The 18033-nt window shown below is 41.7% G+C and overlaps 1 protein-coding gene across 1 annotated transcript in view; it reads right to left on the bottom strand.

Annotated features, from left to right (window-relative positions):
- TMEM120B (transmembrane protein 120B) overlaps positions 1-18033 on the bottom strand; it is a 44476-nt gene that overhangs the window by 6488 nt on the left and 19955 nt on the right. The window contains exons 3-10 of the mRNA XM_066603288.1: positions 16756-16872; positions 14620-14679; positions 12964-13059; positions 10177-10266; positions 8802-8867; positions 8615-8676; positions 5602-5694; positions 4434-4498 (exon numbers count right to left, since the gene is read on the bottom strand). Coding sequence (XP_066459385.1) covers positions 4434-4498; positions 5602-5694; positions 8615-8676; positions 8802-8867; positions 10177-10266; positions 12964-13059; positions 14620-14679; positions 16756-16872 — 649 coding nt within the window. The remainder of the gene's footprint in view (positions 1-4433; positions 4499-5601; positions 5695-8614; positions 8677-8801; positions 8868-10176; positions 10267-12963; positions 13060-14619; positions 14680-16755; positions 16873-18033) is intronic.

Here is an 18033-nt window from a genome sequence, read left to right as displayed (position 1 = left end):
TGTTGAAAAAAAAAAAAAACCCGTTTCGGCGCGGGACAACCCCTTTAAAGGGGTTGTCCCGCGAAAGCAAGTGGGGTTAAGCACATCGTGCATTAAATATTGGCCATACAGAAGTTATATACTTACCCCCTCCGGTGTTGGCGTCCCCGTCTCCATGGCGCCGACCGAAGCCTTCTTCTGCCTAGATTAGACGCGCTTGCGCAGTCTGCCCTCTTCTGTCCCGCTCCAGCACGCTCGCGCCGCAGAGGTCTTCTGCGCATGCGCAGAAGACCTGTGTGGCGCGAGCACGCCGGAGCGGCCCCTTCAGCGGGACAGAAGCAGCAGACTGCGCAAGCGCGTCTAATCCAGGCCAACACTGGAGGGGGTAAGTGTATAACTTCTGTATGGCCAATATTTAATGCACGATGTATATTACAAAGTGCATTTATATGGCCATACAGAAGTGCTTAACCCCACTTGCTTTCACGGGACAACCCCTTTAAGACATTTATCCCCTATCCATTGAATTGGACATAAATGTCCAACTGCTGGTATGTGCAATGTGTATTCACTTATGGATATTTACTAAATATCAAATCAATATTTATAGTTCTCGTTTAGAAGAGGACCTCTGCTGACCCACTTAGCTTTACACTACAGAATTAACTGTCTCTTGTAATGAGCCGTAACAGTGCATGAGGTCTCTGTTCCTCCAATTTCATGGATGCCATATGTACAGAGGTGTTCTCCCCTAAAAGCATTGCTCCAGAAACTATCTGCATACATTTGGCACCTGACAGATCTTGTACAGCAGCACACAGGCCATACAAGGAAGCTGTACACCCGTTGTGCACTGCCATGAGAATGAGCCCAAAGTGGTACAAGCCAAGCTCCGAGCTTCAGGTGTAAACATGTCAGACTGTAAGACAGCATAGAAGATAGTAAGATACTGTTGCCGCTGTTAAGGGGACTCTGGTACAGGTATGGACAGCACTGGCGGGCTCACATTGAGGTACTGGGACATGTAAAATGTGCAGCACTGCAGAGGCAGGGTAGTATGTGTAATGTTGGAGGGTATGGATCTTGTTTTAAAAACTTACCACTAAGCAGATAATTTATTAAAAAATGAGTTTCAAAGTTACGATAAATTGCTTCAAAAAGTGTGAGCACATGTAATGGTAAAACTTCAGGAATATCTTGCCAGTGACCTTGGCTAAGGAGAGAAGTATTGCTTACAATGTGCATCTGTACTTGCAGTCATGCACCTCCTCCCGCACCTCAGTAGCTTAACTTTTTTTAAACTCGTTTTATTAAACAGCATGTATTATACATTACATGGATAAACAATTTCTCAAACCGTGTGTATTTACATACACTAACAAATGGTTAAACCTTGCATACATCAGAAAATTCTCTGTTAACGGCATTCAGTGCACAAGTGCATTACATTTTCTCTATGTTTATTCAAAATATCTCGGCATATACATCTGTAATATTCGTAGCTTTGTTGCTCGTTTTACCTGCCAAGTCTGGGTGTGTTCTGTCTTAATAAATTTTGGAACATTTCTTGCGTGAAGTTTGTGCTTGTTGTCCCGCACCAAATCCCCCACACCTTGTCGAACTTTTCAGGGTATTTCCTGTTTTTGTAGACTATTTTCTCGTACGGTAGGATGGTATTGATAATACTCTGCCATTTTGTAATTGTCGGAGGGCGTCTGTCCATCCATCTTAGCGCTATAACTTTGCGGGCATAGAATAATACTTTAGTGAGGAATATTTTATCATAATGTTGCCATTGTTCCTCGTCTATAATCCCCAGTAAGCACATTGCTGGGTCCAGTGGTACTGGTATTCCCACCAGTTGGGTCAGGAATTCTGTGACCTCTTCCCAATATGTGTATACCATCGGGCACCCTCATATTAGATGATTAAAGTTTGCGTTTGCTGCGTGGCATCGGTGGCACTGGTTGGTTACTGATCTGTTCATTTTATGCAGTCTAGTTGGTGTTAGATAACATTGGTGTAGGATATATAACTGGGTCAGCTTATTGTTCGCGGCTGGTGAGACCCTGGTGTAGGTGGCCATTGCGGTCTCCCAGTCTTCATCGGTCAGTGTTGGGATCAGCTCCCTCCATTTCTCCAATACCACCATTTGTGTATTGGGGATCTTAGAGTATAACAAGTGGGTATATAGCTTGGAGATTAGGCCCCTAGGGCCCTGTGTGCGCAGTATACCTATTAATGGGTACGTGGAGAAGGGTCTTCTGGGATCTGGGAATTGCGCTGTTAATGCGTGTCTGAGTTGCAGGTATCTAAAAAATCCTGTTCTAGGTACCCCGTACATTTGTTGCAATTGCTCGAAGGTGACTAGTGTCCCGTCAATGTATAGGTGTTCCAGTGCGGTAATTCCCAGATTTAGCCAAAATTGTCTGTCTGGGAGATTCAATAAATGCGGCAGCGCTCTGTTGTTCCATAAGGGGGTTTCCAGAGGGGTGTCCTCTTGTCCCGTCAGTTTCCTACATGCCTTCCAGACACTTACTGCGAGTCTGTGAATGGGCAGCATTGGTTTCGTCAACAGCCCTGGTTTTTCCAGGATTATCCAGAGGGATGCCTCCGAAAGGAAGTACATCAGGTGGTGCTCGGAGTTCGGGAGAGGAGCGCCCGACAGCCAGTGACGTATATATCTGACTTGCCCTGCCAGGTAGTATATTTTAAAGTCCGGCAGCGCCATCCCCGCTAGCTCTTTAGGCTTCTGTAGAGTTTCCATACGGAGTTTGGCTCTGGCCTTTCCCCATACGAATGATGTTATTAATGAATTAGTTGTTTTAAAGAATTTTTGTGCTACAGTTATTTCTGCGTGTTCTAGCCGGTACAGGAATTTGGGGAGAATTATCATTTTAATAAGGTTTATTCTTCCTGCCACAGATAGTGGCAGGGAGCTCCAGGCTTTTAGTTTTAATTGCAGAGTCGCTAATAGAGGTGCGATGTTTAAATTGAAACTTTGAGTATGGTCCCTGGTGATGTAGACTCCCAAGTATTTAAATTGGGGGACGATTTGCAGGTTGTGGTATACCTCCCCCACCCTCCATTCCTCCTCTTTCAGTGGCATAAAGGTAGACTTCTGCCAGTTGATACGTAGGCCTGAAAAATTCCCGAATTTGTCTACCTGGGAGACGGCTAAGGGCAAAGTGCTCTGGGGTTCTGACATGTAGAGTATTATATCGTCCGCATACAATCCTATCTTGTCTTCTCTGGGACCAATCCGGATCCCCCTATATAGTGCGTGTTGTCGAATTTTTAGTGCTAGGGGTTCTATAGCAATCGCGAATAGGAGGGGAGAAAGTGGGCAGCCCTGTCGGGTTCCCCTGTGAAGTGGGACAGAGGCGGAGATCAGGCCATTTGCCACTACTCTTGCCGTCGGGGCTGTATATAAGATGGAGACCCACCTGATGAACGGCTCCCCGAACCCGAATTTCCGCAGAACCTCCATCAGGTATGGCCACTCCACTGAGTCAAATGCCTTGGCGGCATCCAATGAGGCCAGTGCCCAGCTTTCCTTCCACCTCCGTCCCACCTGCGTAATTACCTGGGTCCTTCGGATGTTATCGGATGTGGACATTCCCGGAATAAATCCGGATTGGTCCGGATGTATGATATCCTTGATTGCTTGGTTCAGCCTGAAGGCCAGCACCTTGGCGAGGATTTTGTAGTCTGTATTTAGGAGGGAGATAGGTCTGTACGACCCACACTCCTCCGGGTTCTTTTCAGGCTTTAGTATAAGGACTATATTAGCCTCCAACATCGACTCTGGAAGGCGTCTTTTCTCAAATATATCCTCATATAGTGAGAGTAGTTGTGGTGTTATTTCCTCTCTGTACTGAAGATAGACTTCTACTGGTATGCCATCTGTACCCGGGGTCTTATTTTTTGCCATGCCCTCCATTGCCTCCTGTATTTCTTCTATTGTGATAGGGCCATCTAGTAGGGATCTATGTGCTTCTTGTATTACTGGGAATGTTATGTTAGTTAGGTAGTTCTCTAGCTCTGCTGAGGTATAGTTAATCTGGGACTGATATAGGTCTTGGTAGAATTGTTGAAATCTTTCTAGTATATCTTGGGGGTCTGTGAGCACCGTACCCTCGGCCGATTTGATCCTCAATATAGGCGGGGAGGTAGTTTCTTGCCGGGCCATATATGCTAGCAGTTTACTGGACTGATTACCTAGCTCAAAAAAGGACTGGCGGGTGAAGAATAGTCTCCTCTGAGCCTTCTCTTTCAAGTGTGTCAGATACTCTCTACCTATCTGTAGCCATTTATCTCTTTTTTCATTTGAGGGTTGGGCTTCAGTAGCTTAACTTTGACAAGTTAAACAATCACAAAATTTAAATGCCATGTAATACTACTGTTGTCAAACCCCTCTAAAGTACCGTACAAAAATAGGAAAAACAACTTACATGGCCAAAAAAGAGGAAAGGAAGTAGAAATGTGAGTCCTCTCCACATCCACGACTGAAACCCTTCTGGAATATTAAAGGAGAAATTATAAAACATTAATAGGTTATTGAATTCAAAGATTTCTAAGTCCTTCATCAATATTGTTCCTTCTGGCACGTAATTGTGAGATGTAGTGGTTGTTATGGCAGCCCTAGGCCTCATGAAGGCCTCCAGGTCTGCCATCTTAGTACTCCTTTTGAGCCCCCACTGCACAGGCATTATAAAGAAAAAGGTTTAAAAAGGGATTATCCCAGAAGAAATAGTTGTGGTGTGACTAGATGAACGGTCTTGCCACCTGAGACCCTAATAGTGGTTCCACTTGGCCTATAAAAAGGCTCTCAGAGGCTACTTGTGTGTTGTGACCTCTTTTCCTACTTGTGCAGGCCGTGTCCTTCAGAACAGATGAAACTTTCTATGTGTGATTGTAACGTTAATATAAGTAAGTGATTGGGAGCCTCTAGGACTCTTTTGGGCCGCCTCTAGTTTGGATGCAAGATGTGATATGGGCAGGCATGGAGGCATTTTTAGTCACCTCGCCTCCACTCAAAAATTGGAACAAAAAGTGATCAAAGTTTTAGCTTACCCAAAATGATATAAAAAAAAATCTACAACTCGCCCCACAAGAAAGAAAAAAAAAATAACCTCACAACACACCCCCGCTGATGAAAGAATAAAATAAAGAGTTACAGATATTAGATTATGGTGACAAAGCGAATTTTTTTTTTTGTCTTTGATTTTTAACATTTTTAAAAAGTATTAAAACTTGAATTAGGGATCCCTGTAAATCACACTGACCTGTAGAATAAAGTTAACAGGCCGTTAAAGTGAAACCCAAAAATTCATGGCAGAGTTTTTTTTTTCGCACTCCCATTCCATCCCACAAATAAATACATTAAGTGTTACATGAAATTGTGGCATTAAAAATGTAACTTGTCCTGCAAAAGGCAAGCCCTCATATGGTTAAGTCGTCAGAGAAATAAAGAAAAGTTGTGACTCTTGGAAGGTGGAAATGAAGGGAAAAAAAAGTTGAAAACGAAAAATTGCTGAAAGGTTAGTAAAACATACAAACATAACTACAATTACATGTCAGTACATAGAACAATCCAAAACTGCTCTTCCATTCACTTACCTACTGTAAGGTCTAAATGGTTTCGCTCTCCTAATGCACGTAATCTGTATAGACACCCACTTTGATAATAATATTGAAGAAACTGTACACAACCTACAGAGAACATAGAAAACAATGTGTCTGTGACTAGAAGTCATAATTCCCATCAATCGTAGCCAATTTAATTCCAAAAACACAAACGGCAAAATGTTCTCAAAAGACAGGCAAAGAAGGACTGGTCAACTCTCTGGACATGTCCATCTTCATTCCCCATGAAATCCTATTCCGGGATATCTTTTCTATGGCTCTGTTATTCCTACTAGAAACATATGAGCAAACTGACAGCTGAGTGTGACTAGACATTGTGTCCCAGCGTTGTACAACTCCGTAAGGTCTGACATGCCAGCGTCAGTCCGCAGAGACACAACTCCTAGTCACACCCAGCTGCCAATGCATTTCACGTTTCCAGTAGGAATAAAAGAAACACAATGCTTTTGTAAAAAGAAAAGCTGCAGAATTATTTAATGAGAAATACAATTATGTAGCAAGACATATAGACATAAAATAACCATAGAATGGTAGAGTTGGAAGGGACCTCCAGGGTCATCGGGTCCAACCCCCTGCTCAGTGCAGGATTCACTAAATCATCCCAGACAGATATTTGTCCAGCCTTTGTTCGAACACTTCCATTGAAAGAGATCTCACCACCTCCCGTGGTAACCTGCTCCACTCATTGATCACCCTCACTGTCAGAAAGTTTTTTCTAATATCTAATCTGTGTCTCCTCCCTTTCAGTTTCATCCCATTGCTTCTAGTGTTTCCTTGTGCAAATGAGAATAGGGCTGATTCCTCTGCAGTGTGACAGCCCATCAGATATTTGTCGACAGCCATTACGTCTCCTCTCAGCCTTCTTTTTTGCAAGCTAAACATTCCCAGATCGTTTAACCGTTCCTCATAGGATATGATTTGCAGACCGCTCACCATCTTGGTAACTCTTCTCTGAACTTGCTCCAGTTTGCCTATGTCTTTTTTAAAGTGAGCTGCCCAGAACTGGACACAGTATTCCAGATAAGGTCTGACTAAGGAAGAGTAGAGGGGGATAATGACCTCACGTGATCTAGACTCTATGCTTCTCTTAATACATCCCAGAATTGTGTTTGCCTTTTTGGCTGCTGCATCACATTGTTGACTCATGTTCAGTCTATGATCTATTAGTATACCCAAGTCTTTTTCACATGTGCTGCTGCTTAGCCCAATTCCTCCCATTCTTTATGTACTTTTTAAGTTTTTCTTGCCCAGATGTAGGACTTTGCATTTCTCCTTGTTAAAAAGCATTCTGTTAGTTGCAGCCCACTGTTCAAGCTTTTCTAGAGCTTTTTGAATACTCTGTCTCTCTTCCCCAGTGTTAGCTATCCCTCCTAGCTTTGGGTCATCGGCAAATTTGATCAGTTTCACCTAAATTTCCTCCTCCAGATCATTTCTAAAAATGTTGAACACTGGGCCTAGGACAGAGCCTTGTGGTTCCCCACTTGACACATTCTTCCACTTGGATGTGCAGCCATTTATGACCATTCTTTGAGTCCGATCACTCAGCCAGTTGTGAATCCACCTAACAGTTGCCTTGTCAACCTCATATTTAGTCATTTTTTCAATAAGTATGCTATGAGATACTTTGCCAAATGCTTTACTAAAAAGTTAAGATATACTATATCCACCCCATTTCCCTGATCAAAACAGTCGGTGATTCTGTCATAGAAGGAAATTAGTTATGCCAGACGAATCTAGTTTGTTACAAACCCATGCTGGCTCTGGTTAATTACTCCATTTTTACTTGCATACATGCTGTACTTGCATATATGCTGTTTAATAATTTGTTCAATAATCTTTCCCGGTATAGAAGTCAGGCGCACAGGTCTGTAGTTACCTGGATCCACCTTCATCCCTTTTTTAAAGATAGGGGCAACATTTGCCCTTTTCCAATTTTGTGGGACTTCTCCTGTTGTCCAGGAATTTTCAAAGATTATAGCAAGTGGTTCAGCAATTACCTCTGCTGCTTCCTTTAGTATCCTAGGATGTAATTCATCTGGACCTTGAGACTTGAATTCATTTAAGTTAGCTATGTGTTCCCTCGCCATTCTCTGCTTATAGATAGCCTGCATTCTTTTATTCTCCCAATAGCACAGGGAAGATCAGTTGATGTTTCATCTACTTTCTGAGATAAAACAGATACAAAATAGTAATTTAAAAGTTCGGCCTTCTCAACATTATTCTTAACCAATTCACCATTTTCATCCTGTAAGCATCCAATAGTATCCTTGACTTTTCTTTTGACATACCCCCAAAATCCTTTTTTATTGCTTTTAGCCTCTGTTGCAAGTCTCAATTCATTATTAGCTTTCCTAACACTTGCCCTACAGTTTCTGCAGACCGCATTATATTCTTCTTTAGATATTCCCCCCTCTTTCCATTTGATAAACACATTTTTCTTCATTTTTAAGATGTGTACAAGTTCTGTGTTTATCCACCCTGGTCTCTTTAAATGCTTCCCATTCTTACTTTTTTTTTTTTTAGAGATTGTTACCGATTGTGCTTTGAGAATCTCATTTTGCAATATTTCCCAACCTTCTTGGACATTTCTGTCCTTAAGAACATCCAGCCATTGGATTTTCCTATTCTCTTTCTGCGGGGTTGTTTCTTCCGGTCTTGGAGTCAAGTAGGAATTTTCAAACGTTGATCCAAGGATTATTCTGGCTGCCATTATGGAGTCGGGAAGGATTTTTTTCCCCCAAAAGGGGGCTAATTAGCTTCTGCCTCATTGGTTTACTTTTGCCTTCCTCTGGATCAACAAGGTAGAGGTGGAAACAGGCTGACCTAGATGGATGTAGTCTCCCTTCAGCCTAACATACTGGGTTACTATGTATGTCAGGAGAACAGACCGGTCCTTTTTTTAAAAAAAATAAAAAATCTGATTTATTACAGTACAATTATATTTAGCGGTGTATACACCCAGATATGCACCAGTATTGTCCCTTACTTTGATATATTGAAAATGCAAGAAACTGATTGCGGAACATCTGATACATGAGTCCATCAGGCCTGTACAGACAAAACAGAAACATAATATAAAACTACATGCATTTCTACTTGTAAAACGCAAAATACTGCAAACAACAAAAATAGTGATCAGTATGTTGGTGTGCGCTACAGCTTACTGGACTTACCATGTCAGCATCACCCCAGAAAGAAATGTGGATACATAATGGTGAGAAACCCACCAGCCTTTTATTCTGTGAAGGAAGCATACATGAACAGTAAGAAAGTGTGATGGGATAAAACAGCAACTGTCAGGAAATGTAATAGTGAGGCTTTCATTCTGGTTTTAGGATCTGAGTCATTCCATGTCAAGTGGTCTAATGCTCTTCATATCTTGTTCAAACTTTGTGTATTACATACCCATGGTATCATGGTATCAAAAGAAATTTCCTAAAGTCTTGGGTTCCTACAGCTAATGGTTCCTGAGTTAGACCCCCGTTTGGGGGGGGGGGGGGGATCTGAATGTGCGCACACAACAATGAGTGAAATTGAATTTTTTCAGCTATTAATTTGTAACTACATGATCATAAAAGCTAAAAATTGGTGGTCCGCACAACTTTTTATGCCAAGTTTAATGGTATAATGATGAACATTTGTGGTTCCAAAGCTAGCTTTAAACCTTTGCTCGAAGGGTGCCTCAAAATCTGTCATTCTCCGCGGAAAGAAATTTGGGCCAGGGTTTGGGCCACTGTAGCATCAACCCAAAAGCTGATACAAACCTGAGATTTTTACCATGTATTATACTAGTGGTAGTCACTATTCTGGTGAATTGTCAGCTCCTGAAGACCTACAGACACTTCGCAGCAATCTATCAAATAGGTCATGGTTTACAAAAATTATTAAAAAGTTACTACTTTTCAAGCTTGCTTATTAAAAACAAAAAAACCCAGCTTAATTTGTTTTTCTTACTGATGCAATGTGAAAGATTTTTTTTTCTTTATTAGATCAGCAAGTTTTCATTTTGCAATGCAACCTACAGTGTGGTTATAATTTCTGTAAAAGTATGGGGGATTTTATGCATGTGCAAGGCTTAAAATCCCCTTAGTGACGAAGCCCGTTTTGCACCTTTATTCATCGTCTCATTCCTAGAGCCATAACTTTTTAATTTTTCCTTTTCACATAGCCATATGAGGGCTTTTTTGTGGGGCAAAGTGTATTTTTACTATCTTTGGGTACATATACATGATCATGTAGTTCCAAATTTAGCAGTTGCCCCCCCCCCCCATCCTTCCACTAAAGAGGAGGGGGTGGCCAACTCAGGAACCCTTAGCTGTAGGAACCTAAAACTTTGGGAAATTTCTTCTGATACCATGGGCGTGTAATACACAAATTTTCAACAGCATCTGAGATATGAAGGTGGGGACTTTTTCTTGTTTTAGACCACTTGACATGGAATGACTCATCTGCAACTGTCTGAACAATACAGAGATTTCAACAAATAAGCCGCAGGAGCCCTTCTTATGGGATAGACATATGTAGATCGATGCTGTAAAATCACCTCACCTTGATCCATTGCTTATGAGGATACTTTCTCGTATAGTTAGTGTGCAGTAGTACCACACCAGTAAGAAGTTGAACACTTCATCTGTTACTCTAGAAGGAACAATGAGAGCAGTATGTGAGGATTCGAGGTGTTCTGAAGAGGTGCTGTCTGGATCACCTGCTACAATGGTACAACATGGGTAGAAATAACAAGATCCAGAAATTGACACAAATCCTTTCAAAATGCCAAAAGCCACAAGAAAGTGGAACGGGCTGGAGATTGCTTCCGGCTACCTACCTTCATTAAGAGCGTACAACCAGTCGTTTATGGATGAACGACTGCCTGTTTATACCTGCCTAAAGCAACCGACAAATAATAAGCAAATAAATTCTCGTTTTTCGTTTAGTCGCTGGCAGGGTTTAAACGGAATAATTATCACTCAGCTTCATGCAATCTAGTGATAAACTGAGTGCTAGTAGTTCAGTGTAAAAGGGCCCCAATTAGTTCTTAAGATTTCTCATTCCCTCCTCACTTCTGGAAGGGGACATAAAACAGACTGCACTACAAAACTGCGGGTGAAACTACCCTTACTGCAATTAAAGTGGACGATCCACTTAGGAGGGAATGATTGTTCTTAACATGCATGAGACAATCTATCTAAATTTAGCGAACTTCATGTATTATTGTCTACTCTGACAATACATTACTAAATCATACTACAAATTCTGCCAACAGTAGTAATTATTGTAAGAAGTAGTAATAAGACTTATTAATACAACTTTTCCTTTAAATAGTGGCCTCTCTACAGCCTGGCATTCATGTCAGGCACCAGTCTCGTGCCCATTTTCTAAGTCATCTGAGTGTGCCAGATTTCTGCAGTGATCTTCACTTAGTACAACGGTTGTTTGTCATGTTGGCAAACAGTAAAAGTGTAGACATAATCTAAAATCTGTTTCTATGTTAATTCAATCAAAGAAAGACTTCAGCCATCGGGGGATTGCAATTTATTTCTTCAGATTTCTGGACTGTAAAAACAATCAAATCTGCCTTACAAGTTAAAAAAGAATTCTACTTTGTAAGGCCCAATGTCCATGTGTGGGTTTGGTTCGCGGAATTCGTGCAGGATGATCCGCAAATCAAGCCGCCGATAGTGATGCATGGGTGTCCATAAATGCATTAAAGCATGCGCATTTGTTTTGGAAAACCAATAGCAGCATGCTCCATTTTGCTGCGGATGCCGCACGGACGGATTCCATTGAAGTCAATTGTAAACACCCAAGGAAACCTAGCAGGGTGCTTAAAAGTGAAGTTAAATGTGTAGTTCCCACGTATAAGATGACATATATGGCTTGCAGACGTCCTGCTAAATTTGATTAGGTGTAGGGCCACTGAGTGAATAGTCCTATTTACTATATTAGGCATCTTCCACTATTGGGAGCTTATGCTCCTCATCTTAACGGTCGCGCTGTGTATGCAAGATTTTCTTTTTGTTAGTTCTTACTATTCTCTCTGCGATTCAACTTGTTTGCCTGTTTGACCTATATAAAATCGTGGAAGGTGGTTGTACTCTAGAGCTGTATAAAAAGATCTTTAACCCCTTCATGACGCGGCCCTTTTTTTCCCCATTTTCGTTTTTCCCTACCCCCCTTAAAAAAATCATAACTCCTTTATTTATCTATCGACGTCGCTGTATGAGGGCTTGTTTTTTGCAGGACGAGTTGTATTTTTCAATGGTGCCATTTATTGTACCATATAATTATTTTCTGCCGTCATCTTGTGCGCGCAATAAGTTTATTTTTCCGTCGACGTAGTTCAGCGATGGCTAATTTTTTGCGGGATGTCCTGTAGTTTGTTAGTACTAATTCGGAATACGTACGACTTTTTGATCGCTTTTTATTGCGTTTTTTCTGGGAGACAGGGTGACTGAAAAAGTGCCTTTCTGGGGTTCTTTTTTTTTTTTTTTGGACGCCGTTCACCATGCGGGGTAAATAATGCGCTACTTTGATATATCGAACTTTTACGGATGCGGCGATACCAAATATGTATTTTTATTTTACGATTTAGACTTTTTAATTATAGATATGGCAAAAGGGGGGTGATTTAAACTTTTATTACTTTTTTTTGTTTTTCTTTACAATTAAAAAAAAACGTTATTGCTCTTTTTTCACTTTACTTTTAAGTCCCCCTGGGGGACTACAATATGCGATACTTTGATCGCTCCTGCAGTATGACGTAATGCTATAGCATTACGTCATACTGCATTCTGACAGGCAGCCTATCAAGCCACCACACGGGGATGGCTTGATAGGCAGTCTCTCAAGGCAGCCCTGGGGCCTTTCAGAAGTTCGGGGGCTTTAAATGCCGCTGTCAGAATTGTCAGCGGCATTTAAAGGGTTAATTGCCGTGATCAGCCGATCGCGGCTATTGCCCGCGGGTGTCAACTGTAGTAAACAGCTGATGCCCACGCTGTATGCAGAGAGGTCGCCCCATGACCTCTCTGCATACATACCCCGACGCTCCAGGACGTAAATGTACGTCCTGGAGCGGGAAGGGGTTAATATGCTACATTGCCTTTCTGGCAGATTTGTGTTCACCTGCTTCTACATTTATAACAAGTGACACCATATGCTGACGCCTTCCATTGTGAAATACCCTTGATCTACTCTACTGTATATTAATTTAATAAATACATGATCTCACACTAAGAACAGAATACATTTTCCAAGAAAAAGCTGACGGGATTCTAGAACCTGAGAAGAGACTAGTGTTTTAGAAGAATATTAGTACACCAATAAGAGGTTTCTTACCTGTAATGAAGCACAAAACTACAAGCTATGGCTCCAAGTAACAAAATAATTGTCAAGTAAAGCTTGAATTTTTCATATTCATCCTTGTAAGCAAACCTGAAGAAGAAGAGATGCAGGTCATCACAATGACAAACAGTGATTTCACGGACTATGGTAGTAAAAGTGATCCACAAGCACTTTGAGAGGTAATTCCCAATATACATAATCCACATCGTTCCTTTTCTTCCACTGGATTCCCTGGCACCATTCTGTCAGATTTTTGGGGGGACAAAGAGAACTTTCGTGTTATTGAAAATTGGAGCAGATGTCAATTACATTTTGTAGGTCTTATTTAACGGAAAGTGGCAGAAAAATATATATTCTGTTCTCATTCTTCTTCCCAATGATTTTTGTTGGTATTTTCAATAACATAACATACCGGTGTAATTATGGTTGCGGACATCAGTATTAATTACAAAGGATAGACTATACATTCTCATACAGCATATGGTCTGAGCATGCAGATATTGTACATACGTTTGACTGCAGCCTGTAATGTTCAGGTTATTTTATTAAATAACATTGTTAACATTTGAAACAAGAAATAACACTTAACCCGTGTGTACCATTTTGATAGGTACTGAGTCTTGGGGTATTGACGGCTGGGAGTATAAGGGGAGGGATTGAGTTTTTAGGAGGATAATGGTTGAGCCATATGTTCCATTTGTTGTAGATGGCGTCTAGTTTCCCACTTTGGACTGCTAGTTTTTGTATAAGCAGTTGTTTGAAACTAATCAGTATATCTTCTATGAAAGATATTCTATTGCTTTTCCAGTTTAGTGCTAGCGTAAGACAGGAAGCATGAAGAACATGGCATGTGATATTTCTAAAATTTAATGGGAGGATGTCAATGCCAAGCAGCAAAAGGTCCAGGCCCGGACTACTTTTAATTTGGGGTAAAGGGGAGAGTAAATTCAAGAGACGGAACATCGAACCCCACAGACTAGAAATAAGTGGGCAGCTCAAGGCGATATGTAAAAGTGTGCCCCTACGCCCACAGCCTCTCCAGCATAAAGGCAAGGTGTCAGTAAAGATATATGCAAGTCTGTCCGGGGCGTAGTACCACCCTACTAGTAACTTAAAATATGGATCGTGGTGGGAAGCGCATGGCATGGATTTAACAGCCCAGTTTATAGCGATTTGCCAATCCCTAATAGAGAACTGGCTCACTAGGACTTTTTCCCATTTTAGGAAGTGCCCGGTTCTCTCCAGGTACAGGTTATCTTAAAGGAGTGTATACATTTGTGTTGTGTTTTTTTGTAGAGTGTTGGTGGGGTTCAGTATCTGGTCCCTCATGAACATTGGTATGTGGACTGTTATCTGTTTTCTCAATGAATATTTACCCCAAAAATTAATCCTCTAATTTTCTCCTGCATCACAATATCAAATAAGGTATACAACATGTAATCTAGGACACCAAAAGCAAACACACTTTGTTTTTAATGTTTTCCCCACAAATAATAGATGCAGGACTTGTACATGGATTACGCAGTACTACAAAAATAGTGTAACTTAAGTTGCATGTTATGGGTGGGAAGGAGTTAAACAATGTGAAATCCATTGAATCGGTCAGAGTACACATACTTATTCTGAATTAAAATGTGAATGTAAACTTACTTTGCTTGATTACTAAGAAGAGTGACGTTCACATTTCCAAGTACGAGGTTTAGATATAAACTAGAAGAGAAGTCAAAATTGGCCAGTCAGACATTATATACAGACAAGGTATTTCCTTCATCATGTAGGCACTTATACCTTATATTTATTAGACACAAGGCTACAATGTGTAATGCTGCAGTAGAGATTGGTTACAACTAGAGATGAGCGAGCGTACTCGGAAAAGCACTACTCGCTCGAGTAATTTGCTTTATCCGAGTATCGCTGTGCTCGTCCCTGAAGATTCGGGTGCCGGCACGGAGCGGGGAGCTGCAGGGGAGAGCGGGGAGGAACGGAGGGGAGATCTTTCTCGCCCGCTCTCCCGCCCGCTCTCCGCTGCGACTCACCTGTCAGCCGCAGCGGCACCCGAATCTTCAGACCCGAGCACAGCGATACTCGGATAAAGCACATTACTCGAGCGAGTAGTGCTTTTCCGAGTACGCTCGCTCATCTCTAGTTACAACCCAGTCTTGGCCCTGTATGTTCTGCATCAGTAACAGGATCTCATCTAGTTTTTACTGTTACATATACAGCTCCCACAAGGAACCATAATACAAATGCCTAAATAAAGGCATTCAAGTTCTGTTCACTGCAGATTCGGTCCTATGAAGGACATGAGGTACAGAGGTCAACAGCACAGCTGTATGTACACGACAATATTAAAAACACTTAAAATATGGATGGCTTTGCCTATAATCATTTCCATACTTAATTCAGTACTGTGTTCATGTTTGGATTGAAAAGGGTTAAAATGAAAATTGAAACAAAAAGCAGTGTCGGACCTCATCCGACATTAAGATTTCACTGCATAGCTGGCAGCATAAAGCAGAGATACACACCCTGACCCCAGTGGTCTGTCACAGATGGAACAAGGTTTTGGTTTCTTCAAGCACTTACATGGTCATCATGCAGCACCCAGCAAGAGATAGAGGTGTCTCATGAATAAACCAGGGCCAAGCCTGACGATGATTGTCAGTTTTCTCGCTAATAAAGCGCATATTGAGAATACAGTCAATCTGAGCAGATGGACAGCATAGACAGATTTCCTTATCCATGAGTTTAAAAAAAATTAGCCTAACTGTAGGAAATGTGATTATACGCCAATATACGTACGTTAGAATAAGCCCCAAGGATGATTTTTTTAAACTACGAGAAAACCCCCTTATATATGACTGCTATGTTGTCAATGCAAGAACAACATCTAAGCTAAGTGCTTAAAGGGGTTGTCTTGCGGCAAGCATCAAAATTTTAAATTACCCCATTCCCCCTGTCACCCCCCACCCCCGGCATAAAATAGCAAATTAAAGCGGGTTTTAAACCGCTTGCTACTCACCAATCCGACGAAATAAGGAGTTTAAAAAATCTTCTCCCTAAGATGGCCGCCGATCCTTTCCCAGGGATGCACTGCGGTTTTCTCCCATGGTGCACCGCGGGTCTTCTCCCATGGTGCACCATGGGCTCTGTGCGTTCCATTGCCGATTCCAGCCTCCTGATTGGCTGGAATCGGCACACGTGACGGGGCGGAGCTACGATGACGACGCGGTGACCAGCTCTCCGGCACGAGCGGCCCCATTCACCAGGCAGAAGACCGCACAGCGCAAACGTGTCTAAAAAAATCAAGAAGCCAGCGAAATTAGACAAAGCCATGGAGACGTGGACGCCAGCAACGGAGCAGGTAAGTGAATAACTTCTGTATGGCTCATATTTAATGCACGATGTACATTACAAAGTGCATTAATATGGCCATACAGAAGTGTATAACCCCACTTGCTTTCGCGAGACAACCCCTTTAAGTGAAGCTCCACCAGTGTTAGTTCCCCCACTACATTAGAAAAGTACTGATTATACAATGCCTTGTTATTTATGAACCCAGGTCTCTCCAATAAAGTATGTTAATACTGGTTTTCTAAACCCCTTCTAATAAGTACAATGATATATATGATCCCAAGTGGGCAAGGATTCAGAGAGGGTAACAGCGGAAGCCCACTGATCACAATTGTATGGTAGTTATATGCCATGAACATGCCTGATGAGGAAAGTCTTGTTTTAAATTTGCTCTCAGAATGATTAAATACGAAAATGCATTTCCAAACTTACCCATTTTTCTTTGGCAAATAGGCCTCCATGTCAAAAAACATGTTGTGTCTCTCTTTAATGGTGCCATCTATTTGTTGGATGAGATCAGTCTCTCCTAAGCTTGCTGACTGTTTATGTCTGGAAAGAGAAAATAAAACAGTATGGGAAGTTAAAATAGAAATCCATATTAAGTTAATAGAACACATAAAACATTAGATTATTAATTTTGCTGAAACTTGCTGCACAGCAATAAAAAAAAAAAATTTTTAAAAGTGAAACCTTTTCCCCAGACCCACGTCACCCTCTCACCCAACCAAGCGGTATCCTGCTCTACACCAGCGAAGAGCAAAAACCCTGAAACAAGTCTATCTGCAGATGGGGCCACTCACACAGGTGGTTTTTAAGGCGCAGTTTAAACGCTGTACTAAGCCGCCATTCATTTCAATAGGGGCTCTCAGACGAACGCGTTGGCGCAGCCTTTGTAACGCGTGCTAAATTGAGCGCTGTATGTTCTATTTTCAGCGTGTTTCTGATGCTATGAATGGGGAGCTTTAACAATGCTGTCAGACGCTGTGTGCAGCCTCTTTAACTCTGCTTACTCTGCCATCAGAGGGGTGAATGGTGACGTCATCAGATTACTTTGCCTGCGTTGTTGCTGCACGAAATATTCTGTAAAAACGCAGGCAAACACTCACAAAACGCTGTAAACCGCTGCTATCAACACTGTAAAAAGCAACATTTTTACAGACACATGTGAGAGAGAGTCCTTATGGAGAAGATTCCAGTTGTCTTAACCCTTTGCAATCTAATTTTGGATTCGGGGTTTCCTAGGGGGCTTTCTCTTTCTGCCATTATACAATGGCGCCATCTGCTGGCTAGAGCCAGTACTGTGGTATCGGACACGCTGGAGAGGCCCCTGACAACAGAGCAGCCAGTAATCTACAGTAAAAATACCCTGCCAGACGTCTTCCGACATCAGAGCTGTACAGCCTTCAAATCAGAATGTCTTTAGACATCAGACAATGGATTGGAAAGGGTTAAATCTTTAGTCAAGTCGCTAGGCTTGTTAAAGTTTTTGGCAGTGTCTTATAGTCGATTATGCTATTCTATTCCTGTGAAGCCATGGATAATCAAGTGTAAACCCAACCGTAAAGACACCCCAATTAAAAAGGAGGTTGTCCTGGTGACAGTGGTGCCCAAAATACTAATTCTATAAAAAAAAAACTGTTATCAGCAGCCATCAGATAGAAGCAGCTGTACATATCAGGAATGTACTTGTATATCTCAGGAGGATTCATT

The sequence above is a fragment of the Eleutherodactylus coqui genome, chromosome 5, assembly GCF_035609145.1.
Source record: "Eleutherodactylus coqui strain aEleCoq1 chromosome 5, aEleCoq1.hap1, whole genome shotgun sequence".
Lineage (NCBI taxonomy): Eukaryota > Metazoa > Chordata > Amphibia > Anura > Eleutherodactylidae > Eleutherodactylus > Eleutherodactylus coqui.
This window is presented reverse-complemented; position numbering and strand designations above follow the sequence as displayed.